We start from the raw sequence: 26117 nt of genomic DNA on the forward strand, positions 1-26117 counted from the left end.
TGTCAAATAAATAAAATCTTTAAAAAAAAAAAAAAAGAAAAGAAATTTGTAAGAACAATAATTGGTTATATACTGACTACATAGCCACCTATTTTACAGAGAAAGTGGTACCTTCTTGAGTTAATTATTGTCATAGTATTTCATATAATTAAAATCAATTTAAACTTTCAGAACCAGAAATAGATGTGATTAATTATTAAACCCATTAGTTACAGTCTTGGCAGTGTTTAAATTCTGAAGTTCAAATATCTCTTGTATAGTTTCATGTGATTTTTATCTTTAAACTAGAAGATTACATTAATCCCACTTAAATATAAAATGTTCCATCTTTTTAATGTAATGCTGAATTACATTTTTTAAAGTATAAGGATCTGATAATCAGAATAGTAAAAATATTTCACTGTATGTAAAAAGTCTATTGTGATTAAAAAAAAGAAATCTCTAAATATGTCTTATCCTATTTAGGAATGTAATATTTCACATCCCAAAATTGATCATGCATGAAAGTTGTTTTTTTTTTTTTCTTTAATTTTTTTTATTTGACAGAGATATCACAAGTAGGCAGAGAGGCCGGCAGAGAGAGAGAGGGGGAAGCAGGCTCCCTGCTGAGCAGAGAGCCAGATGCTGGGCTCCATCTCAGGACCCTGGGATCATGACCTGAGCCAAAGGCAGAGGCTTTAACCTACTGAGCCACCCATGCACCCCTGTGCATGAAAGTTTTATTACAATGCCTGTCACATAGAGTGTGCTCAGTAAACATTTGTTGAAGGAATAATCTCTGGTTTTATCACAAGACCAAATGTCTAATGTTGAATTGTTTATAATATACTGAAGTCTTTCGTCAAAAAAAAAAATCAAAACAGAGGGAAGAATTTTTCTGTAACTTACAAGCTAGGAAATGCTTATTGAGTATACTTATTGGTGAGTTAAGAAGTAAAAAAGTTTAGGGCCATCTGAGTAGCTCAGTCGGTTAACCGTCTGCCTTCAGCTCAGGTCATGATTGCAGGGTCCTGGGATGGAGCCCCATAGGGCTTTCTGCTCAGCAGGGGATCTGTTTCTCCCTCTGTACCTCCCCCAGCTCCTGTTCTTGCTCACTCTCTCTCACTCTCTTTCAAGTAAATAAATGAAATCTTAAAAAAAAAAAAAAAGTAGTTTAACATAATGATGACAGAAAGGAAGAATTTGAAAAGCAAATTAACTTCAAGAAAACTTTGTTCAATTTAGTGATAATTAGAAAGATCTGATACAGGGGCGCCTGGGTGGCTCAGTGTCAAGTATCTGCCTTTGGCTCGGGTCATGATCCCAGGGTCATGGGATCCCTATGTAGGGCTCTGTGCTCAGCGGGGAGCCTGCTTCTCCCTCTGCCCCTACCCACTTGTGCTTGCACATACTCTCTCTCAAGTGCTTAAAATCTTTAAAAAAAAAAAAAGGAAGGGAAAGGAAAAAAAATCTGAATCTGATACAAACACAACAGGGGCGCCTGGGTGGCTCAGTCGGTTAAGCCTCTGCCTTCAGCTCAGGTCATGATCCCAGGGTCCTGGGATCGAGTCCTATGTCGGGTTCCCTGCTCCACAAGAATTCTGATTCTCCCTCCCTCTCCCTCTCCCTCCCAGTCTCTCTCTCTGTCTCTCATGAATAAAAAAAAAAAAAAAAAAAAAAAAAAAATCCGATACAAACAGAACAGAAATAAGAGCCCCTTGAAGCTGAAAGAATAAAGACATGAGATGTCATTTCTGAGGGACAGAGAATAGGAGCCCAACCAGATTGCTGCACAGTGACGTGAGGCATGTATGTGAGATTTACAAAGTAAGAACAAAGACTGATTACCCAAGAAAGGATTCAAAGAAATAGCGAATAATTAAAGAACTGAAATAGTTCTTTAATGCTACTAATTAGAGAAGGAATCTGGAAGGGATTTCTCTTGAAGTGAGTTAAACAAAATGACACTGTTCCATTATGTAGTTTATAGAATCATAGAGAGTGAGAACTAGGACGGATTTACAGTAACTCATTCCTTGCTACTCCAAGTGCGGCCCACAGCCCAGGAGCATCAGCGTTACGTCAGGAGCTTGTACAAAGTGCAGAATCTCAGGCCTGACCCCAGCCTTGCTGAACTGGAATCTGCATGTTAAGGTCCTCAAGTGATTCTTGGGCATCTTCAGCTACAAGGCCCTGGCCTAGTCAAGTCCTGTCCCTCCTACAACAGACATGTCTGTTGAGCTCGCTCTCCATGACACTACAAAAAATAACACCCAGCTCCTGTGTGCAACGAGATCAGTCTAGTTCAGGAAATAAGCAGTAAAAAAATAAATAACTGTAATATATTATGATAAGTCAGTCTTCCGACAAATATTTATCAAATACCTGCCAATTACCAGCCATAACAGACACAGCCCTGGCCTGTGAAGCTTTTAGTCTAGGATGGTAGAAACGAAAGGCTCACACAGATTAAAAAAAAAAAAAACTTTCTGAAGAAAAAATGAGAGAATACGAGAGAGATATAATTTGGATGAAGGAGTAAAGGAAGGTCTGTCTGAGAAAATGACATTTAAGCTAAAGTCTAAGGAATGAGTTAAGTTAGCCACCCCTCAGGCAAATAATATATGTTAATAAAAATAATTAATTAAAAAAAAAAGTTTGCCAGGCACGGGCGCCTGGGTGACTCAGTTGGTTAAGCGACTGCCTTTGGCTCAGGTCATAATCCTGGATTCCCAGGATCAAGTAACGCATCGGGCTCCCCTCCCAACAGTAGTCTGCTTCTCCTTCTGACCCTCCCCCGTCTTGTGCTCTCTCTCTCTCATTCTCTTTCTCTCAAATAAATAAATAAAATCTTTTTAAAAATTATTTTAAAAATAATAAGTTAGCCAGGCAAAAAGGGAATAGTGTTCCTGAGAGAAGAATTTCTATGAGTAGGAAAAGAAATCAGTGTGTGTCTTAGTCTACTCGGGCTGCCAGAACAAAATACCATAGATTAAGTGGCTTAAACAACAGAAATTTATTTTCTCACAGTTCAACGTCCAAGATCAAGGTGCCAGCATGTTTAGTTTCTTGTCAGAACTATCTGGTTTGCAGATGGGCTGCTTTTTGCTATATGCGCCCATGGCACTTCCCTCGTGTGTCTGAAGGCATGCTCGCATGTGTGCAGAGAGAGAAAGAGCTCCAGTGTCTCTCATTCTTTCTATAAGGGCACCCATACAATAGATGGGACTTGACAATAGATTAGATGTGAAGAGTAAGGAGAGACCAAACGCGATGATTTCCAGGCATTCTGTATCTGCAGCTGGATGGATGGATGTGCCACTTACTGGAACTGGGATACCTGAAGGAGGAAGAGTCTTGGAGGAAAATAAAAATTTCAGACATGTTAAATTTTAGATATTTGTGAAAACATCTAGAAAGTAGTAGTTAAAGGCAGTAGGATTTATGGATCTGGAACTCAGAGCATTTGGATTGGAAATGAAAATTAAGGAATAATAGTACACATTTTAAAGCATTGAAAGACAAAAATTGCCTTGGGAGAGAGTGACAAGTGATCCCAGGACTGGATCTTGGCAAACACTTAGCACCCAGAAAGAGGGAAATAACTAGAAAAGGAAATCAAAAAGGAGCAACAGGGAAGATAGAAGAAAAATCAAGAATGTGTTGTCAAGAAAGCCAAGATCGGGGTGCCTGGGTGGCTCAGTGGGTTAAAGCCTCTGCCTTCAGCTCAGGTCATGATCTCAGGGTCCTGGGATCGAGCCCCACATGGGGCTCTCTGCTCAGCGGGGAGCCTGCTTCCTCCTCTCTCTCTGCCTGCCTCTCTGCCTACTTGTGATCTCTGTCTGTCAAATAAATAAATAAATCTTTAAAAAAAAAAGAAAGAAAGAAAGAAAGGAAGGAAGGAAGAAAGAAAGAAAGCCAAGATCATCCAATCTTCAAGAAAGGGCTCTGGATAAGAGATAAAGATTTAGATCTACAACATCTAAGGATTCAGATGTAAATCTAATAAAAGATTTAGATCTACAACATATGAGTTATAGATAAAGCCATGGAATTGGATAAAAATACTCAGGAAATGATGAAAATCTTGGGAATTCATCAAGAGAAAGAACCTGACACAAGAGTAACTGAAAAGAAGGAACAAGAGAAAGAGAAGGAAAATAAGTAGAGAATGGAATTCCCAAAGGGAGGGCTTGATTAACAGTGTCAGATGCCACAGAGAAGCCAAGTAAAGCAAGAATGAAAGTGTTCCTCTCCAGATGGAAAAGTTCATTAAACATATTGGTGAAAAGGCTTCTGTAGAACAAGGAGAAGGACACTAGGCTGCAGTGACTTAAGGAATGAATGGAAAGATAAGGAAGTGAAGACCATCCCCGTAAAACAGTGATCTCAAAAGTGTGATCCTTAGCCCGTCCACATCAAAATCATCAGGAGTGCTTCTTAAAAATAAAGCAGAATCAGGGCACCTGGGTGGCTCAGTGGGTTAAGCCTCTGCCTTCGGCCTGGGTCATGATCTCAGGGTTCTGGGATCGAGCCCCATGTCGGGCTCTCTGCTCAGCTGGGAGCCTGCTTCCCCCTCTCTCTGCCTGCCTCTCTGCCTACCTGTGAGCTCTCTCTCTCTCTCTTTCTGAAAAGAAAAAAATAAATAAATAAATAAATAAAAATAAAGCAGAATCATGGATCACAGGGCTAGGGAAAGAATCTATCTGCGTTTTGTCGCTCCTCCCCGTGGTTTTCATGGACTTTAAAAATTTGAGAACCACTGCCAATAAACAACTGTCTCAAAACTATAAACTATGAAGGGAAGGAGAAAAAACTAAAGAGAGACACATATTGATGGAAGATTGACTGGGTTGGTTTTTTTTTTTTTAAGGTGAAACAGACCCAGGTTGTAAATGCAGTGGGAAAAGAAGTCCAATAAACAAGGAAAGGTTAAAGCTGAAAGGAAGAAGTGACAACTAGTGGTTGGTAGATGTCAGGAAGGGATGAAACTCAGAGTCCAAGTAGAGGGATTACCTTCCAAATAAGAAGAAATGGAACGTAGTAAGGTGGGTTCAGTTAAAGAAAAGTTCTGAGGTGAGTGAGATGAGAACATGGGAATTGTAGTGACTCGAAATATGTCCACAGGTTCTTCAACACATCTCCCTTTGGAAGATGGAGCCTATTTCCCCTTCTCTTGGGTGTGGGCTGGATTTAGTGACTTATTTCTAGTGAATGTGGCAAAAGTAGTGATATCTGACTAGGTCATAAAAGTTCTCAAAACAGCTTCCTTGCTCTCTGTCTCTCTCAGATGACTCATCTGTCACGTAGGGAGGACACTTAGGAGCCCTGCGGCAAGGCCAACTTGGGGAGAACCAAGGCCATTGCTAGCAGCCACATGAGTGAGCTTAGAAGAGGGTAATGTAGCTCCAGCCAACACAACTGAAACTTCATGAGAAAATCTGATGCAGAACCATCCAGCTAAACCACTTCTACATTCCTGACCCACAGAACCTGTGAGAGGATAAATATATATTGTCCTCAGCTGCAAGATTTGAAGTAATTTATAGTGTAGCAGTAGATAACTAATTGAAAAATCTTAACTGTCAGTCTTTGATTTCTTTGTGACATGGGACTCAAGTTCATTGCTGAGACTAAGAAAGAAGATAGGTGAAGAAAAAAGATTTGAGAATCATAAAAGTTCAAACTAGCTACTGGGGAAAATTGTCAGTAAAACTCATTGAAGGGATTTTTGGCATTGACAAGGATCAGGGGCAATTGGAGATGAATTTTATACTTCTCTATTTTACAGAGTTGTTCTTTCAGTGGTGTTCAGCAGCCCAAGTGTAGGACTGAAAATGTGCTGTAGGATTGATTTAGGCTTGAGATTTTAACAAGCTGAGGGTTGATGAATATGGGATATGGGAATTGAGGGTCTGGGCACGAGATATCTAGGCTGTGTTATCTCTCAGATGCTTTTAGTTGAAGTAATAGAAATGTTAATTCAAGCTGGCTAAACAGCATAGTCTATTGATTCACTTTAGTGTAAAATCCAGTGACAGTTGGCTTCAGGCAAGAGTTGACATCAGCTGTCCACTAATATTACCAAAGATTCGTTTCTTTTCCACTCTCTAGCTTTCATAATATTAGTTTTACCCTGAGACTGGGTGTGCTTCTTAAATCACACAATGAAATGATTGCCAGTAACTACCAGAATTGCATGCTTCTTTACTCACATCGGTCAAGGAAGAAAAGAATCTTTTTCTCTCTGTACCATGATAGTAAGTCCTGGGCTTCATTTTGATTGAACCAAAGCAAGTTACATAACCACCCCTGAACCAATCCCTACAGCCAAGAGAATACCATCTGACTTTAGGACAATTAGCACCCACCCTAAAGTTAGAGGTGAAGGAGTCAGTATCCCCCAAATCTCATGGGAATGGATGCTGAGGAGGCCACTGGTAATGTCCACTCTAACACATGGAGATGTGAGCAGGAAGAACTCATTTTGAAGATGAAGAAATTCAGGTCCAAAGGAGTTGGGTGGCTTCCAAAGTCACCCCTAGGAAATGGCAGACCTGAGATTTGAATCCAGGTCTCAGCAACATGATTCAAGGATCTTTCTGCTACATCAGATTGTCTCTTGAAGATCTTAAAAACTGGTCATCGTTTAGTAGTTATTTTGAAAACTCAGGGAAAAGAACTCATTGCCAAGAACAGATACCTACTCTGGTTGCCTCAGTTTATGAGAGTTTATTTTAAAACTAAGTAAATAAATATGAGAAGTAAAAATTGTAAGGAACATAAAATTGGCTCACTAGCCAGCTAGCCAGAAAAACGGTAGTGAGCCACCCACTCCATTTCATGGAGCTGAAATGTAATTCAGGATTTATCAGGTACCTTCAGTCCTTCAGGAGCTCTGGAATCTGGCAAGAACTTCTGGGAAAGTGGGGGCGGGGATATATATGTGTATATATATTTATATCTATATATATACATACACACATCGTACCTACCTTATAAGATTATAGAACACATATACACCTGCTTATACACTTAGCTCATTATAGTAAGTGCATTTGCACATAACACAATAGACTATTATTTTCTGGGAAACTTTGAGTCAGGTCCCATGACCAGGGTCACAAATCAATCCAAGTAAAATAATAAAGGGCTGATTGGTGAGCTCTTGGAAAAGAAAAGGCTGATTACTGAGGAGTAACCATTGGATCATTAACAGCCAAAAGAGCAAAATGGTCTAATTTCTCAACATTTTTAGCCTCATACATAGAGGGAACACGATATATATGGCACATCAGGATTTCAAGTAGATCTCCCATGATAACCTTTTGGATAAGTTGGAAAAAGATGAATTGGATGTACAATTAGGTGGGTGTGTAATTACTAAATTTCAGTGTCATGGCATGTGGATTAAAGGACCTAGTCATTTAACAAACACTGTACCCAGGCACTCTACCAAATGTTGAAGACACAAACATGAAGGTAATATGGTCCTTATTTGCATCTGTAGAAGCTTATGGTAGTTTGGGAGGATGGTAAGGTCACATCCTGAAGCATATACTGGATGATGGCCAAGCAGGATCCTGGAACTGGGCTTCGGGCATCAGCTGAATGGTTGAACTTCATATCTTGAAGACCCTGTTCTAGCCCTGGCATTCTGTGAGTCATAAGTCAAAAAAGACATTTATCTAGATATAGTATGAAACCAAACAGTTTATTTTTTTTTTAAGATTTTATTTATTTATTTGACAGAGAGAGATCACAAGCAGGCAGAGAGGCAGGCAGAGAGAGAGGAGGAAGCAGGCTCCCTGCTGAGCAGAGAGCCCGATGCGGGGCTCGATCCCAGGACCCTGAGATCATGACCTGAGCCAAAGGCAGCAGCTTAACCCACTGAGCCACCCAGGCGCCCCGAAACCAAACAGTTTAGTAACATAAATGATGCCAACAAGTAGTTGTAGAAGTTGGTAAGTACACGTATGCACCATGTACTTACCTCCAGATATGTGCTTGTAATCAACATATGTATATATGTGAACAGCACATGTAACTTCTAAAAATATTATCGCCGTACAAATTAAGGTCATCTCATCAAAGTCAAAATGATTTCCCTCCCTTATATTTTGATTCAGCCCTTCAGAAGAGCTTGCAGTTTTTATTTTCCAACTAGAATTTCTTCCTTCAAAGGATGCTAGGTTGTTTCTAGTTCTCCGTGTCTTGGTTAACTGGGGGATCACCTATCTTTTGACCATGTTGTTGCTTAGTTGCTTTTTCTTTGGTAACAACTGAGTGCCCATGCACTAGATAAGGCTCTGGTAATTAGAACAAGAATATTTGAGGGCCACAGACTGTTAAGCATTTAGCACTAGAGCTTATGGTGAAAAATTAAGCTCAAGAAAACTGGTAATTCCTATAGATTGAACTCAGTGATGACTATGGCAGCATTATTCAGCAGGCAGCATACAGATTATAACCTTGTATTACTAAGTACTGATTTGGAGTCAGACAAATTGGGTAACATTTTATAGTCTATCTTCATCTGTAGTATGGAGATAGGAATCCCTACCTCATGGAGTGGATTTTACTATTAAAATGGGATATGTGTAAAATACTTAGAGCCACCCCTGACATAAGGTTTTTCAATACACAATCAGTAATCCTATTAACATAAAGATGTGTTTGTGGTATTTTCCAAGCCTTTTCCTCTCTAGATTAAAATAGATTTTCTGTGGATAATTTTGTTCCCCAGATACACAGGAATTGGAGAGACTTTTAACGATTAATCCCACAGCACGCTAGTACTGCACCAGCACAGAATACAGACTGGGTCTGTACAACATGTTTTTTCCCCAGCAGTCATCCATCTTTCATGGCCCTGCCTGGCCAAGTGTAATATAAACACTTGATTGAGTTTCTTGGTGCTGACATTTAGGATTTCACAGCGTTCGTCTGCACTTAATATCTGTCAACTGAAAAGGCCTGGCAACGTTGCAGTTGGTTCCTCCTACTGCCAAGGTGTTAATGGTTTAACTAAAAATAAAAAAAGACAGGTTCTGCCAAGCTTGGTTAATTTAAGATACACTCCCTAAAGGGCATAAGCCAAAAAAAGACCTGTGCTGTACGCCTTTGTTACTGTATCCAGTATGAACGAGTTTTGAACATAAAAATGTGTGATGGTTGTAGATCATTGACTTGGTTTCAGCAGGATGTTTTATTTAGGCACGTATTAGTCAACTGCCGTTCAGAATGCCACAGACCACAGAGCTTAAAAAAGTAGAAGTTCATTTTCTCAAAGTTCTGGAAGCTCAAAGTTGGAGATCAGGGTCTCAGCATAGTCAAGTTCTGGTGAGAGCTCTTTTCCTTGCTTACAGATGGCCCCCTTCTCCCTGTGTCCTCACATAGCCTTTGCTTGGTCAGTCCTCACAGAGATAGAGTGAGTTCTCTCTCTTCCACCTCTTGCAAGGCCACCAATCCAATTGGGTTAAGACCCTACACTTACTTAACCTTCATTACCTCCTGAAAGTTGTAGCTCCAAAGAAGTCACAGTGGGGGTTAGGACTTCAACATATGAATTTTGAAAGGACACAGTTCAGTCCATATCAGGCACTTGTCCACAAGGAAAATGGTGAAAGAAATTGCAGATTAGTCATCTGCAGCCAAGACATTGGATCCTAAATACTACTAGAAATAATAGTACCCCACAATAAGACCGGATGGACTAATAAATACCGATCTTCTTTAATTTGGAGCAGAATTATATTTTATTTTATGATAACACTGATTATTTCATGAAAATTAAAAGTTCTTGGGGAAGCTGGGTGGCTCAGTTGGTTCTGCCTTCAACTCTTGATTCTGGCTCAGGTCGTAATCTCAGGGTCCTGAGACGGAGTCCCATGACAGACTCTGTGTGTTCATCATGGGGTCCACTTGTCCCTCTCCCTCTGCTACTCCTCCAACCCCTGCTTGCTCTTGCTCTCTCTCTCACTTTCAAAAAAAAAAGTTTTTTTTTTTAAGATTTTATTTATTTGACAGACAGAGATCACAAGTAGGCAGAGAGGCAGGCAGAGAGAGAGGAGGAAGCAGGCTCCCCGCTGAGCAGAGAGCAGGGCTCAATCGCAGGACACTGGGATCATGACCTGAGCTGAAGGCAGAGGCTTTAACCCACTGAGCCACCCAGGCGCCCCTCAAAAAAAAAAGTTCTAATTGGGCTTTGTATATACCTAGATGACTTTTATGAAAAATAAATTATAAATGCCATTTACTTAGTTCATCAATTTTTAACTCCACCATCATCTTTAAATTTTCTTGCTAAAAATATCAAAGCTAGCTCTAACCCATGCTCTGAGATCTGTGGTCTAGATACTATCAGTGTACAGGAAATACAGGGAACATAAGATTATGTTATATGATATCTCAGGGAGGCAATCTACACAAAACAGAATGCAGGACTGTCTATAGGACAAAATCCCAGCTTCTTCAGTTAAAAAGAGAGCGACCAATAAAAAACGAATAAACTATTGATACACACAACAACTTGGGATTATGTTTATTTGTTTATTTTTTTAGAGATTTTATTTATTTATTTGTCAGAGAGAAAGCACGAACAGGGAGAGCTGCAAGCAGAGGGAGACGCAGGCTCCCCTCTGAGCAAGGATCCCGATGCGGGACTCGATCCCAGGATTCTGGGATCATGACCTGAGTCCGAAGGCAGATGCCGAACCCACTGAGCCACCCAGGCGTCCCTGGGATGTTTAGCAAACCCCACATGTAATCCAAAAGGTTGCATACTGTGTGGTTCCATTTGGATCAGGAATCAGCACGCTTTGGAGCCGGTACCCAAGAGAGGTATTTGCGTCTATGAGACAAAGCACCAGCAGCCAGCACAGCCAGTGCCCTGGGGTTCCATGGTCAGGGCCTAGAACAACTGAGGGTCATGTGCCACTTCTCTGGTCAGCATGTACTGAACGAGCATATACGTGCTGGCCCTGCAAATAATAAAGGGAAATAAAGCATGACTCTGCAGTGAGACTATGGAATCAGAATTAGCAAACTTGACTTTGAGAACAATTACCTTCTAGAACCCATAGCACTGGCTTTAAGGACTTAATAAAGTTCTAGGAAGACAGGGCTCAGTGTGAGCTGAACTAGACAAAGGAAGCTTCGCGGAAGAGGTGCTGAGCAAGTGGTCTGGACAGAAGGAATATGGATTTCAGACAGCGAGTGGAGTATGAGGGAGGATAACAGGAATGAGCATAGCAGATGGGAGCAGCTGGATGGGAGCTGTCAGAATCCGAAGTGACGCAGTCCGCAGCACTGGGTAGTAAGACCATGTAGATGGACCAGGGAGGGCGAGGCCATTGCAAATCAGGCAAATGATTATAATCTCCTTAAGGGCAAGCATTAAGCCATCCTTGTAAGTTTAGAGTAGGAATGACCTCACAAAATTATGATTATTCAAATTAAAGCTTATACAGTCTGAGAGGCAGTTCAGCCATGTGTAAAATATCCTTAAAAATGTTTATTCCAGTAGATTCTGTTTTTTGAGGGTGCTAGTGACATGGTTCTGTTCACTTTATAGAAATTCATCACGCTGTGCACTTAGGGTTTGTGTTCATTTCCATATGTATGTTATACTCAAAAATAATGTTTTAGTGTACTTGGTGGGTCCTGGGGGGACTCACATGGGCGCAGCAGGTAGATTACATGTGAACATCTATGAACCCATGAGTGATAAGGGAAATAATCTATCACTGACTGGCCAAGGTCACATAGATGGTCAGTGGTAGAACCAGAAGTCACAGATCTTTAGGTCTCCTGACTAGCAGTTCAATATGACTTCTTTATGGAAAGTAAGCATTTCATTCAGCCTTCCTTAGTTTATATACATTCCTTATATGTTGGAGAAATCAGACCATTAGCACTTTCCAAATACAAGCAGGAACTCTTTCTTTAAAGATTTGCATCTAAACATAACTAAGAATATTCAACTCTTCTAAGCTTTACTCTTAAAATAAATCAACTTTCCCTGAGTTATTAAAAATGCATTTTTTGTGGGGCGCCTGGGTGGCTCAGTTGGTTGGATGACTGCCTTCGGCTCAGGTCATGATCCCGGAGTCCCGGGATCGAGTCCTGCATCGGGCTCCCAGCTCCATGTGGAGTCTGCTTCTCCCTCTGACCTTCTCCTTGCTCATGCTCTATCTCACTGTCTCTCTCTCAAATAAATAAATAAAATCTTAAAAAAAAAAAAAGAGAGAGGATTTTCATTTCAGTGGTGGCGTTCCCCTATGTAATATTAGAATGCTTATTAACTATTGAAATGCAAGTTTTTCACCAGCTAAATATATTCAGTCCAGCTTAGTAAGACATTTCATTTAAACATGAAATTTCACAAAAATATAGAGTGTTCTGAAAGTAGTACAGCTATCTGTTGAAAGAAGCTACTTCAATGTGTAACACAGTAATAAATCTCTATGAAAATGTATTCTGCAGGTATGCTGGTATCCTGCTGGGCATCACAAATACATTTGCCACTATTCCAGGAATGGTTGGGCCTGTCATTGCTAAAAGTCTGACCCCTGATGTAAGTAGATAATTTGCTTATTTATGCAAACGTCTACACAATTCACTTGAGCCTGCACATCTGTGTCAAAATTGAGTATATTTTAATTAAGAGTAAAATTCTGAATGTTTATTCTTATGCAATTCTTTACATCAGCAAAGCTAAGTGCCATACTGGACAGGAAAATATATTTTCCAAGAACACCCCTTGGTTTTTAGACAAAACAACAGAATTAAGTTCAACGAAGCTGTTGTAGCTCACACCACACAAGTACTTAAAAGTGGTGATATTTTACAAGGTAAGTACCTTGTGTCTTTGGTTCGAACAAAGGAAAACTGGCAATGGAAAGTTATTCAAGAAGTGGATCCACAAAGGTGAGGTATCAGGAAGTCATGTGGGAATGAATAAGGAACTGGGGAAGCAATCACCACTGAGAGGAGCAGAAGACTTGCGAAGACATGGCATGTGTCTTCACATCTTGAAGGACGACCACACGAGAGATGGTGACGTATTCTTGGCAGTTCCACAAAGACAGGTGAAGAGAAGTAATGAGGACACAATAGGAAAATTCTGTTAAAAGCTGTCTACTCTGTGGAAAGGGCTGCCTTATGAGTTAGCAAGCCCTGAAAGAGTCAAACACGGGTTCTACAGGCATTTCATGAGTGACTATTAATATACCAGGTCCTGAGGATCCAAAGGCAAAACGACAAGCTTCTGCACTTGTGAAACTCCTCATTTAGGGATGGCACATAATCGAATAGCTAAAGTACAGTGATGAATGCTGCAGGGGAAAAAAAAAACTGTGCAGGGTGCTGTGGGCACAGGGGAGAGAGCACGCAATTTGTGGGGAAGGAGACCTGGAGGAGTGAGCCAGGTGTGGGAAGGGCACTGAGCCTCCGAAATGCAGTGGGCCCTGGGGTGGTCCCACCTCCAGCGGGGAGGCAGTGTGGTGCCACATCAGTCAGCAGAGACTCAGCACTGTACCAGTGGCTCACAGTGTGTAAGAAAGAAAAATAAATGACCTCTGACTCAAAATTTCTGTTTAAAAAAATCTAAAGCCTGTTGAAATATATTTTTCAAGTGGCTGACTTAAAGCTCTAAAAGAGACTTAATTTTTTCTTTGTCTCTGTGATCAGATTAACACCACCTAATCCTTAGAATTTCAGAATATGCTTACAAACTTTCTTATTACTAAATATACTGATCTCAGATGTGTATGTGTTCACCACAATGAGTGTTCCTATTTCTTCTCTGCTCCCACCATTCATTCATTCATTCATTCATTCATTCTCTTCAAGATTTATTCATTTAAGAGAGTTCGTTCCTTCGTGCAGGGGGAGGGGGAAGGGCAGAAGGAGACAAGCAGACTCCCCGTTGAGCGGGGAGCCTCACGTGAGGGTTTATCCCAGGACCCTGAGATCATGACCTGAGCCAAAATCAAAAGTCGGTCGCTTGGCAGACTGAGCCACCCAGGCACCCCTGCTCCCACCATTTCTGATTCCTTACTTAAATGAATCCAAGCCTCCTTGTTACTATGTTCTCTCACTTAATAGAAACGGATATTGGGAAAGTTGTGATTTTTTTTCCCCCCTAGAATTCTGTGTCTCGATATGGACATGTCAGAAATGTTTAACCTTATCTCTGCGGAGCACTGTGGCAACACAGGAACCTAAGTCAACGTACTACCATGTATTAATTTCATTTATTATGGATAATCGTAGTATTTCTGCTAAGAATACCTGGATTCCTCAGTTAAAGTCTTGAATGTTTGTAAAGTGGGAACTGAACTGGATTTGGATAGGCTATCATAGCATTTGTTTAATGTTATTAAATGGATATTATTTTTGTAAAGGAGAACACAGGGATCCCTGAGTGGCTGAGTCAGTTGAGCATCAGACTTTTTTTTAAATATTTTTTTTTATTTATTTTTTGACAGAGAGAGACACAGCAAGAGAAGGAACACAAGCAGGGGGAGTGGGAGAGGGAGAAGCAGGCTTCCCACTGAGCAGGGAGCCCGATGCCGGGCTCGATGAGGGGCTCAATGCAGAGCTCTATGCAGGGCTTGATGCAGGGCTTGATCTCAGGATCTTGACATCATTACCTGAGCTGAAGGCAGATGCCTAACGACTGAGCCACCCAGGTGCCCCAAGCATCAGACTCTTGATTTCAGTTCAAGTCATGATCCTCGGGGTGGTGGGATAGAGCCCTGCATCCGGCTCTGTGCTCAGTGTGGGGTCTGCTTGGGATTCTCTCACTCCCTCTGCCCCTCCCTCTGCATGTATGCATGCACGCACTCTCTTTCTCTCTCAAAATAAATAAAATCTTAAAAAAAAAAAAGGAGAAACACATACTTGCCTTTACAATTGTAATTGCTCACAATTGAAAATTACTGCACTGCCTCAGAAACTTTGCAGAATGAGCCAAGTACAAATAAGTAACATATTGTTAGCATATCTAAATAGTTACTAAAACTTAAGACAGATTTCTAAGGGTTTTTTTTACCAAAATACATGAATCTCTGATCAGCATAACAGAGTGCTGTCTTTCCTCATGATTTTCCTTTTTTCCTAAAAGAATGACCTCATACTAACTTCCTAGCGCCTTTCCTTTTTCTTCCTCATTGCCAATTCCCCTGCTTGCTTTTTCTTTTCTCCATGCTGCAGATGTAGCATTCTGGTTAGACTGACATTGCAAAATCCAAAAAATGGTTGTTTAAGTTAGTCACATGACCCAGAAATTAGCTAACTGCCTGATGTTTTTATACCACTGTATTATACGCTAAACAATTGTGTTTTGTTGATCGCTTAACTGGCAGATCCCATCCATGTCCTGTTTTGCTCGTCAATCAGGAGTTCTCTGTGCTGGGCCTCAAACTTGAAATTCAAAACCCATTTTAACTCATCCTTTCTTGATCTGGCTTATATCTCCCACCTAAGAACTAGGGAGATGATGGGCAAGCATATTGCTTTCCTAGTACCACATGACTGAAAGCCATGCCATGTTTTATTTTGAGTAAACTTTGAGTAAATGTTGGTGTAGAAATACACAGATCCTAAGTATACAGCTGGATGAATGTTCACACACTCATGTAACCAACACCCGTCGAGAAACGAGACGTTACCTCTCTCGCAAAGCCTCTGGGTGCTCCTGGTTGCCATTCCCCTTTCACCCTACCAAGAGGAGCCCCTATTCCTACTTTTTTTTTTTTTGAAGATTTTATTTCTTTCTTTGACAGAGACAGATCACAAGTAGGCAGAGAGGCAGGCAGAGAGGGAGGAGGAAGCAGGCTCCCCGCTGAGCAGAGAGCCCGATGTGGGGCTTGATCCCAGGACCCTGAGATCATGACCTGAGCCGAAGGCAGAGGCTTTAACCCACTGAGCCACCCAGGCGCCCCCCTATTCCTACTTTTAACACTATGGATTAGTTTTGTGTAATTTTGAGCTTTTATATAATCGAGTTTGATAAAAATGCAGTCATTTAATACGTACTCTTTTGTGTCTGGCTTCTGTTTAATATTTCGTTAGTGAGATGCATCTACCTTGTAGCTCATTCATTTTAGTTGCTGTATAGTATTCCACTGAGCAAATATATCACAGTTTCACTGTTGAGGGAGCTTGGGTTGTTTTCATCATGAGGCTTGTTGTAACAGTCTTGTGATCCCACCTTTTCTATAAAGCTGACTATAAACAAAATTTTTTTTCATGTGCATGTTTCTCTTTCTCCCTGTAGAACACTATTAGAGAATGGCAAACAGTTTTCTACATCGCTGCTGCTATCAATGTGTTTGGTGCCATTTTCTTCTCGCTATTTGCCAAAGGTGAAGTGCAAAACTGGGCTCTCGATGATCGACATGGGCACAGAAACTGAAGGAACCAATAAATAATCCTGTCTCTATTGAAGTATTTTTGTTTATCATGTAACCTAAAAGTGCCTTTGATATTTTAAATGTGTATGCAGTCTATATAAGAAAAAAATGGATGAAATTTTTAAGGCTTGTAATCATGAAATGTCACAAGTTGCCAGATTAGTAAAATTCGCTATTTTTAATCATTAATAACATGTATCCTGTAACTTAGACTTGAGGGTCATATATCTGGCTGTAAATCAGGCAACATAAAGTAGGGGAGTTCTATTGATTTTTAAGGGGCATTCTTGAAGGAATGAGTTGAATGGACCCCTCTATACCTTTGCTTAATTCAACTACATAATAATTCTCAGGTCTTGGTAAACCCTTGTTTTTTACTACTTTCCTCATATGAATTATTTGTTGACCACAGCCCCTGACACTTAGGTCTCAAACGGTAGCATCTCCACAGAGCTGCCAGCCACGGTACAATCTGGCCTGGCAACCACACGGGAAGCATGCCCGGGCAGCAGCCAAGCATTCCCTCCCTGACGGCAGGGACGCTGCCCAGCATTTATCAGAGGCGGCATCCAAGGCCAAGGTCAGCGCCAGGTCTTCAGATGGTGTTCTTCCCCTGGGCGTTGTTAATGTGTCGAGAAAGATGCGAGCAGGCCCCAGGGCAGCAAGAGGCACCTCCACAGTCTCCATACAAATCCTCACACTTTCCCTTCCCCGCCCCCCCCCACACACTGGAACATTGATTGGCATGTAAACCTTCAAGAGAATGGTGCGATGCCCAATTAGCCACGAATAAAATCATCCTTGATTAAAACTACTTTCACGAGGATTAGAACATAAATTTCCAACTCTCTGTGTTCTCTGGGCTTCGCCAGAATAAGTAAAAAAATTTTCTTAAAACTCACATTTTTTTTTCCATTTGTCTACATGTAAGCTTCTGGTTTCAGTTGAAAATTGAAGTGACTTTTATTTGGCCCCATCACCTACAACCAGTAGTGGAATCATCCTTACTTCCGGTTGCTAAAGTCCTATTTTCCAGTTTTTCCTCCGAACCACCTTCCAGTGGCTCTTGAGCATGCTTGGAGGGCATTTATGTGGTTTAGAACTTGATTTATGTTTTGCTATGTTTGTTCAACACTACCTGTAACATTTTAAGTAAAACTGATTCATGTAATATGATGTGGATACATTTCTGTAAATTTATTTTTAAATCTGTAAATAGCTTTACATTGCTATGGTGATATTTCTTTTGTAAATCATCACAATAAACATTTTTGGATTGGTTTTTGGATCTGACAGTCCTATGGTATTCTCTAGTATCTTGAGTGGCTATGTGACATCTCTGCCGTCCTCCTCAAGCCACCAGGCTACCTCCCCGGGCCCCTTCCTGTGCCACCACCAGGCCAAGGAGACTCGGGCCATCTAAGGGAGATAGCATGAGGAATCTCTATTGCCATCATCCTGCCCTTCCTAGCTCTGCAGAGGGCCCGCTCTTCTCCCTGAAGCATATGCCTACACCACAGACAGTACCCTCTCCTACCGCTCTAAGCTCTTCATTTAGTAATTCCTCTGTAATTTGCTTCTTCAATCTCCACCTCTCTTCTCGTTCTTTTCCATCTGTCTCGAAGACACTCAAGTCTTTTCTAACCTTTAAAAACAAAAGTATGAAATTCTTCTGGGGACATAAAACCACAAATACATACAGAGTATCTCTACCATGATATTCAAGAAACCGAAAGAGTGGTGGCCTGGAGAGAGAAAAATAGGCAACCAGGGGTAGGAAGGAGAATTAATTTTCACCTTACCACATGTGGCAGTATGACTGTTTAAATTAAAGCATCATTTAAATAAACAAAACACCTGTTGCTCAAGCTACTGCGTAATCACCACCAGATTTTCAGCTGCCCACTGGACATCCCCATCTGGTTATCTTCTTCACACTTGGGACTTTAAATCCAACCTCTCTCCCTCACCTCCACCTCCACCCCTAATAAAACCCGCTGTTCCCGCCACTTTTCTCACTCTTGCTAGGAGCTCCGTTTCCCCAATCACTTCGGCTTGGGCCTGGACTCATTTTTCATTCCTCCTCCTCCGTCCGCCTCCACCCCACCCCCAACATCATGTAGAATTAACCACTAGTATTTTCCATTCCAGTTTTTCAAGTCTCTAGAATTTTTTTTTTTTTAATCACTCTCCCATCTTCTAAATAAGAACTCTGTGACTTTTGTTTCCACCTAGAATAGAACAGTTAATGGTCTCACTGCCTGGAGTCTGATCTTCTGTCCAATTTCCCACTTGTGCTGGGTTATTGGTCTCAACACACCTCATTGCCCTGATCAGGATGCTCCCCCAAGCTGAATCCCCTGGCTTCCCATTGCCTACCCAGCAACCTGCCCTCCTCCCTCCACCTACTCCACCCTCATGCCCCACACTTTGTTGAAGGTACATCTGGCTACTAAACTCTTCCCCGACGCGCTATACATTGTCCCTCCCCTCCATACCTTTACCAAATCCATTCCTTGGACCTGGAAATTCACTCTTCATCCCCACCTCCTTCATGACCCTTGACTTCCTCCAATCTCCCTGATCTAGATGTGGGCTCTTCCTCTGATCCACTGAAACATATTATTTATCTTCAGTTTTTTTTTTTATTTTAATCTCAGGAAAAGATCATTCATTCATTCATTCGACAAGAATATCTACTCTTTGCTAGGCAATAAGGATACAGATATGCATTTGACACAGTCCTTTCCTTCCCTGCCGGCCTTCCTGGAGCTCTGGCAGATTCCCTGGACTGCTTTCTTCTCCATGGCCTTTTCTTTATAATATGTATGAATGTGTTTGTGGTTAATCTCCCTATTACATTCATCGAAAGTATCTTTTTTTTTTAAGATTTTATTTATTTATTTGACAGACAGAGATCACAAGTAGGCAGAGAGGCAGGCAGAGAGAGAGGAGGAAGCAGGCTCCCTGCTCCCTCTCTCCCTGAGAGAGCCGGATGTGGGGCTCCATCCCAGGACCCCGGGACCATGAACTGAGCCGAAGGCAGAGGCTTTAACCCACTGAGCCACCCAGGCGCCCCCATCGAAAGTATCTTGAGGGCGAGGTACATTTGATTCATCTCAGCATGGTCTCCCTCATAACAATATATACTTTGTTTCAATATTTTACTTGCTTAAAAAATATTTAGTAAATCACCCTTTGGTTAAACGGACTACACATTGAATTTTCATCTCCTGTGTTGTTCTTTTCTCAAAAAAAAAAAAAATTAAATGCATGTGCCAACAGCAACAGCTTTTAATGAAAAAATGATGTGCTAGCCTCAAAGTATGTATAACTGGCAGTCATTGGTAAATGGTTTTGTAAGTATTTGAGAATAGCTTAGTTCTAGATAAGCAAAATACTTACCCAGTTAATGCACAACAAATATTTATTGAGCATTCATTATGAGCCAGGCTCTGTTCTTTGCACCTGAGGTACAACAGTAAAGAAAAGCAAATCCCTTCCCTCATCAAGCTCATGTTCTAATTTATCAAACATTTTTCTTCATAGGTTCCAGCCTTTGACACCTTCCATGTAAAAACGTCATTATCCACCCAACAATCAAATCCAGCGTGAATGAGTGAGCCAGCCAACCTTGAGAATCAGAGTTAGGAAAGAAATGGAGACAAAGACGGAAGCCCACAGGTCTGTACTAAGCATTGTCAGGTCCCTCTTGCTGCAGCCTGTGTTTCATTTTCAAGATATCAGAAATGGAGATGTTTTAATTTAGACTCTGGTGCAAAGTCAGGAATCTCCTAAGGGCAGATTATCACTGTCCTAAATAAAATTCCCTGAACAGGAAAATATCGATAAGGGTATCGAGAAGGCAGGAAGAGCGCCAGAGGAAGTGGCCTGGTTCCCCTCTGGAAAAGCACCGGTTACTGCCTCAGATGAATAGACTGGGATAAATGTCTAATATCAGTGAAAGAATATATTATCTCTCTCATAGAAATGTAAATGAAGATGGATCACAAAGCCCTTTCAGACGCCTCTGCCTTTTATAGCAACCAGAAGCAGAAAAGCCAAATGTAGAAGTTTGTGCTCTAAAGATTGAGTAATACAGAAAGCACTTTCTAGAAGCTCCTACTCTGGAAAGCTGTGAGGACACCCATGCTAAAAACAAATGGCATGTAACAAATTCTCTGCCACCCTTTTTCGTGTGCTCTGATGAGGAAAAACACTAGTAATTTTCCAAGCGCCTGTTTACTTTCACTTTATCTTGATGTTGGAGGAGGAGGAAACTCAGAAGCTCCACGTCACTGGCGGTCGGTGCCGGTAGAGCGAGAAGCCATTCTTGCACAACCCTGCTTCCCCTCACAGGCCTTCAAGCCAGGAGAGGCCGCTCTGCGGCAGGCAGGGGGAGCCCTACTCTCCCACACGTCGCATTAAAGCTTTTCTTGAAGTGCTCTTTGGGGCAGAAGCAAGCATTTCAAAAAAGTTATGGCCTCCCAGCATCAAGGGTGCATACTGACCCCCGTCTTCCTGTGTGGCCCTGCATTTCTCACCACCAACAGCCCCGGTTATGAGCATTGTAACGACTTCACACTCACGCCACAGTCTGGAACTTGAGATTGAAGGTGATCTGGATGGAACAGTCTGGTCTTTTTCACACTCAAGAACCGTTCTGGTTGAAGGATCGGGGATGTGGTGACCGGAAAGTCTAGTGTGCATATTGGATAAATTACCTACACAGTATCTGCTATAATGCCCTTTTCTTTTCTTTTCTTTTCTTTTTTTTAACACCAAGAAGCTCTTTCAGATGTCTGCAGTGCTTTGAATCATTCTGCCGTCCGCGGCAGGAAGTTGATCCCGGGACATTCACAGGGTTGTCTTTGTGATCCTTACCCAATACAGAGCGCCACAGAGGGGCAAGAGCGTTTGTACAGCGCTGGCACACAGCTCCCCTCACTTCATACAACCAACTGGCAAAGGCAGGGACAAGACCTGTTTAAAGCTGGGATCAGAGACACATTCTCTGACTGTTAAAGGAGAGATCTTTGGCCCCGAGGGACTCAGCCTCCCAATGCCAACTAAAACCAAATAAGCCCACTGGCTTTATTTATTTATTTAAGATTTTATGTATGTATGTATTTGAGAGAGAGAGAGAAAGAGAGACAGCAAGAGAGGGGACACAAGCAGGGGGAATGGTAGAGGGAGAAGCAGGCTTCCCGCTGAGCAGGGATCCAGATATGGGGCTCGATCCCAGGACCCCCAGATCATGACCTGAGCCGAAGGCAGAAGCTCAATGACTGAGCCACTCAGCTGCCCCAGCTCACTGGCTTTAATCATTACAGTAGGCCAAAAAAAAAATCCTTAATATCTGTTTCTAGCACGGAATCAAATTATTATTTGAAAGACAAAACTGTTTTTTTTCTTTTCTTTTCTTTTTTTTTAGAGAGAGAGAGAGAGCACAAGTGGAGAGGAGCAGACGGAGAGAGAGAATCTCAAGCAGGCACCAAGCCCAACACAGAGCCCGACATGGGGTTCCATCTCACAACCCTGAGATCATGACCTGAACGGAAATCAAGAGTTGAACACCTAACCGACTGAGCCACCCAGGCACCCCCAAAGTTGTCTCTTATTAATTGAAAAGATCCTCTAAGAAGCCTTGTGCATAAAGGCACACTTAAGATTTTTACCTTCTCCTAGTTGTAAAATTAGCCCTGGCTCAGCAAGACTCCAGCTGGGAACATGTTGTATCATTATCTTCATTCCATGGATGATATTTGGTAATATTTCATTATTCTAAGTTTGTTCTATGAATTTTCTCAATGTTTCCTATAATTGTGCCAGGACCCAATCCAGTTGCTTCTGTGAAAACACTGAATTCATGATTTCTACTGACATGCTAGTTTGAAGTTTGCAATGACTAGGACACTGGTGTAGTGCAACAGACCAGCACTCCCATCCTGGGCTGTTACTGAGGAGGAGGTTCCCTCCAGAAGAGCTGTTGATACTCCAGTCTTGGTTCCATAAACCTTGCTGTTTCCAATTACAGGACGGGAAGCTAGAACTGGGGGGCGGGGGGGGCGGGGGGATCTCTGTTCCCATTGGGAAGTGAAAGTTCAGAATACAGGAGAGAGAAATAAGTCCCAAAACCTACCTGTATTTTCTACACGTCCCTTCCACACCATCCTCACTTCCTCCTTCTGTGACAGGCTCCCTCTCAGGGACGGCTCTAACCATCACCCATTTTTAGTCTTTGCTGTTGGCAAGAATGGTAGCTGCAGAGTCATTGCCCCTGCCCCAGGCCTCTGTTCTTTTTGGGAGAGTCTCTCAGACACCAGCTCTTTTTTCTGCCCTTGCGTTTTGACCAACACGATAAAACGGAACTTAACGAGGCTGATGAAGAACAATGGTGATTTTCTCTCACCGGGTTTAGACTGGCCAGCGGAGTGGACAGGCAGGAGGTGCACTCTACTAAATCTTCTGAGTTCCCTTTCGTTTCCTTTCGTTGAGTCTGAGGAGACTGGAAAGAAGAAGAGGGTGGAATGGATTGAAGCACGACTGAGACTGCCAACTGAATAAAAACTAAATTACCTGAGGAAAAAGTGAAGACATGTTCAAAACTGGGTATAGAAGCATTTCATGTCATAATATTATAAATAACAATATTTATAAGTTTCCCAGAGTAGAGAATTAGTGTCTGATACTGTATGAGGGCTCTACATTTGACGTTGACTGAACTCTCCCCTCAGCCCTACCGGGAATGCATCAGAGCCACCATTTACAGATGAGGAGACCAAGAAAGTCACACAGCTGAGTGGCAGAGATAAGATTCAAACCAGGTTTCTCTGATGTTACAGCAGACTCTCTTTTTATCCTATGCTATGCTCTCGCCATTAGAAATCATGTTTGAACACTGTTGCTGGGCGTAAAAAGCCTTACAACATTTTTGTAATGTAATTTGTAAGTCAAAATTAAATATATTCATTGAACTGGCAATTCTACTTAGGGTTATCTAGCCTAAAAAATACTTGAACAAGCACTAAGCACTTTTTCTAATACTGTCAATTTTCCATCGATAAGAACATCCTTAAATAAGTAATGGTATATTCATAGAAGAGAATACTATGCAGACATTAAAAAGTGAGAAAAATCTGAATGGAAATATAGAAGAGGGACGCCTGGGTGGCTCAGTCAGTTGAGCGTCTGCCTTGGGCTTAGGTCGTGGTCCCAGGATCCTGGGATTGAGCCCTGCTCAGCGGGGAAGCCTGCTTCTCCCTCTCCCTCTGTCTGCTGCTCCCCCTGCTTGTGTTCTCTCCCTCTTTCTCTCTGTCAAATAAATAAATAAAATCTTAAAGGAAAGATAGAAGACAGTCCATACGTTTTATTGGGGGATGAAAAGGAGTTACCTAACTATATACATTGTTTTATCCTATTTTTGTTGCCAAATTATGTATGTGTTGATAAATACACAGAAAAGGTTTGTTAATAGTAGCAATGTAAAATTAGGAGCTAAATAGAAAAAAAAATTAGAAAATATCTATAGAGACTAGAAATAGCGCCAAAATTAGGTGGATTTCACAATACTAAGTACCTGTGTTCAGCAGAAGAAACCAAAGTAAATGGATGACAGACCAGAGGAGAGATTGCAACATCTTGTCAGTACAAGAGATTACTATCTAGAATATTCAAAAAGCTCCTGCAGGTCAACAAGAAAAAGTCAGAAAACCCAAGAGAAAAATGAGCAAATAACGAATAGACGATTCACTTAACAGAGGACTAGATATCAAACAAGTACACGGAGAGATGATCAAACACCCTAGTAATTAATAGAAACAAACAGAAATGTAAACAAAAACTATAATGAGAGACTACTTTAGAACCACCAGATTGGCAAAAATTAGAAAGTTTGATGCTACCAGCTGTTAGCAAAGGGTGTGGGGAGATGAAAATTCTTGTCCATAAGGAGAGCAGAGAGAATATAAACTGGCATAACTGTTCCAGAAAGAGAAATGTTTGTACTTGCATGAGAGTATGTCCTTTGAGCCCGTGCAATGCCCCACACCTGGGTATATGTCGAAGAATGATTCTTGCTCATATTTAAGGGAGCAAATATGCCACTGTTTATTGTGATGGAGTTGGAGGCAACGTAGATGTCCCTCAGTAGGGAAACCTAAGTTAAATGTGGTGGGTATCTACCATGACATAAGAGCACTCGTGAACATGCTGAGACCTCGAAAAGTGTTGAGTAAGAAGACTTACAGCACTACACGACTTCCAAAAGTTAAAAACCTATACAAAAAATGTGATATTGTGCAAGGATACTTGCATAATTAAGAACACACAGTATGGGGCACCTGGGTGGCTCAGTCATTAAGCGTTTGCCTTTGGCTCAGGTCATGATCCCAGGGTCCTGGGATTGATTGAGCCCCAAGTCAGGCTCCCAGCTTGGCAGAAGGCCTGCTTCTCCCTCGCCCACTCCCCTTGCTTGTTCTCTCTCTCTCTCTCTCTCTCTCGCTGTCTCTCTGTCAAATAAATGAATAAAATCTTAAAAAGAGAGAGAGAGAGAGAGAGAGAGAGAGAACATACAGTATACACATTAGAGTGGTTGGCAGTGCAGGGAAGGAGCATGAGAGTAGAGATGAGGGGAAGGGGAAAATTAAAACAAGAAAGTGGGCTTGTCCTGAAGATAAACATCTATGAACAGGAGAGAATAAGATAAAAGTAGTATTTTTTAAAGATTTTATTTATTTGAGAGGCAGAGAGAGCGAGCATGAGTTGGGGGGGGGGTCAAAGGGAGAAACAGACTCCCTGCTAAGCAGGGAGCCTGATGCAGGACTTGATCTGGGACTCCAAGATCATGACCTGAGCTGAAGGCAGTCGCTTAACCAACTGAATCACCCAGGCACCCATCATAAAAGCAATTTTTAAACAGTACTCTAAAAATGTCAATGATGGGCAGAGGAAGAAATACTTCACTAATTGTCACTCTTCTTCATTATTCAATTTTTTTTTTTTTTTTTTTAACAATGAATGTGCATCACTTTGGTAACTAAAAGTGTCAGGGGCACCTGGCGGGCTCATTCAGAAGGGCATGCAACTCTTGATCTTGGGATTTTGAGTGTGAGTCCCACATTGGGTATAGAGATTACTAAAAACAAAAACAAACAAAAATCACAGAAGGGCAGTTACTGGGAATGTTAGAGAAATATTGATAATATATTACCAGGTACAGCACAATTACATTTTAGGTTAATTTTTTTTTTAGATTTTATTTTATTTATTTGTCAGAGAGAGAGCAGAAGCACAGAGAGCTGCAAGCAAAACAGGCAGAGGGAGAAGCAGGCTCCCCGCGGAGGAAGGAGACGGATGTGGGACTTGATCCCAGGACTCTGGGATCATGAACTGAGCCGAAGGCAGATGCTTAATCACCGAGCCACCCAGGCGTCCCTAGGTTAATTTTTCATGACAGCTTTTTTTTTTTTTTTTACAGAAATCCATCTTTTTAAAAGTGTACAGGGGTAGGGGTACCTGGGTGGCTCAGTTGGTTAAGCAACTGCCTTCAGCTTGGGTCATGATCCTAAAGTCCCAGGATCCAGTCCCACATCAAGTCCCACATCAGGCTCCCTGCTGGGCGGGGAGTCTGCTTCTCCCTCTGATCTCTTCCCTCTCATGATCTCTGTCTGTCTCTCAAATAAATAGATGAAATCTTTAAAAAAAAAAAGCACAGGG

General features: G+C 41.6%; 1 protein-coding gene across 2 annotated transcripts in view; it reads left to right on the forward strand.

Moving 5' to 3' along the window:
* The window catches only part of LOC111152377 (solute carrier family 17 member 5), a 51177-nt gene extending 33489 nt beyond the window's left edge, over positions 1 to 17688 (forward strand). Inside the window, exons 10-11 of one of the 2 annotated variants that reach the window (XM_022510903.1) lie at positions 12466 to 12556; positions 16265 to 17688. In XM_022510903.1, the coding sequence (XP_022366611.1) occupies positions 12466 to 12556; positions 16265 to 16402 (229 nt within the window). In that variant the 3' untranslated portion in view covers positions 16403 to 17688. The remainder of the gene's footprint in view (positions 1 to 12465; positions 12557 to 16264) is intronic. The other variant, XM_022510904.1, reaches the window with a different exon arrangement.
* The last annotated feature ends 8429 nt before the right edge of the window (positions 17689 to 26117 follow it).

The sequence above is a fragment of the Enhydra lutris genome, unplaced genomic scaffold (assembly GCF_002288905.1).
Source record: "Enhydra lutris kenyoni isolate GAN:26980312 unplaced genomic scaffold, ASM228890v2 scaffoldscaffold28, whole genome shotgun sequence".
NCBI lineage: Eukaryota > Metazoa > Chordata > Mammalia > Carnivora > Mustelidae > Enhydra > Enhydra lutris.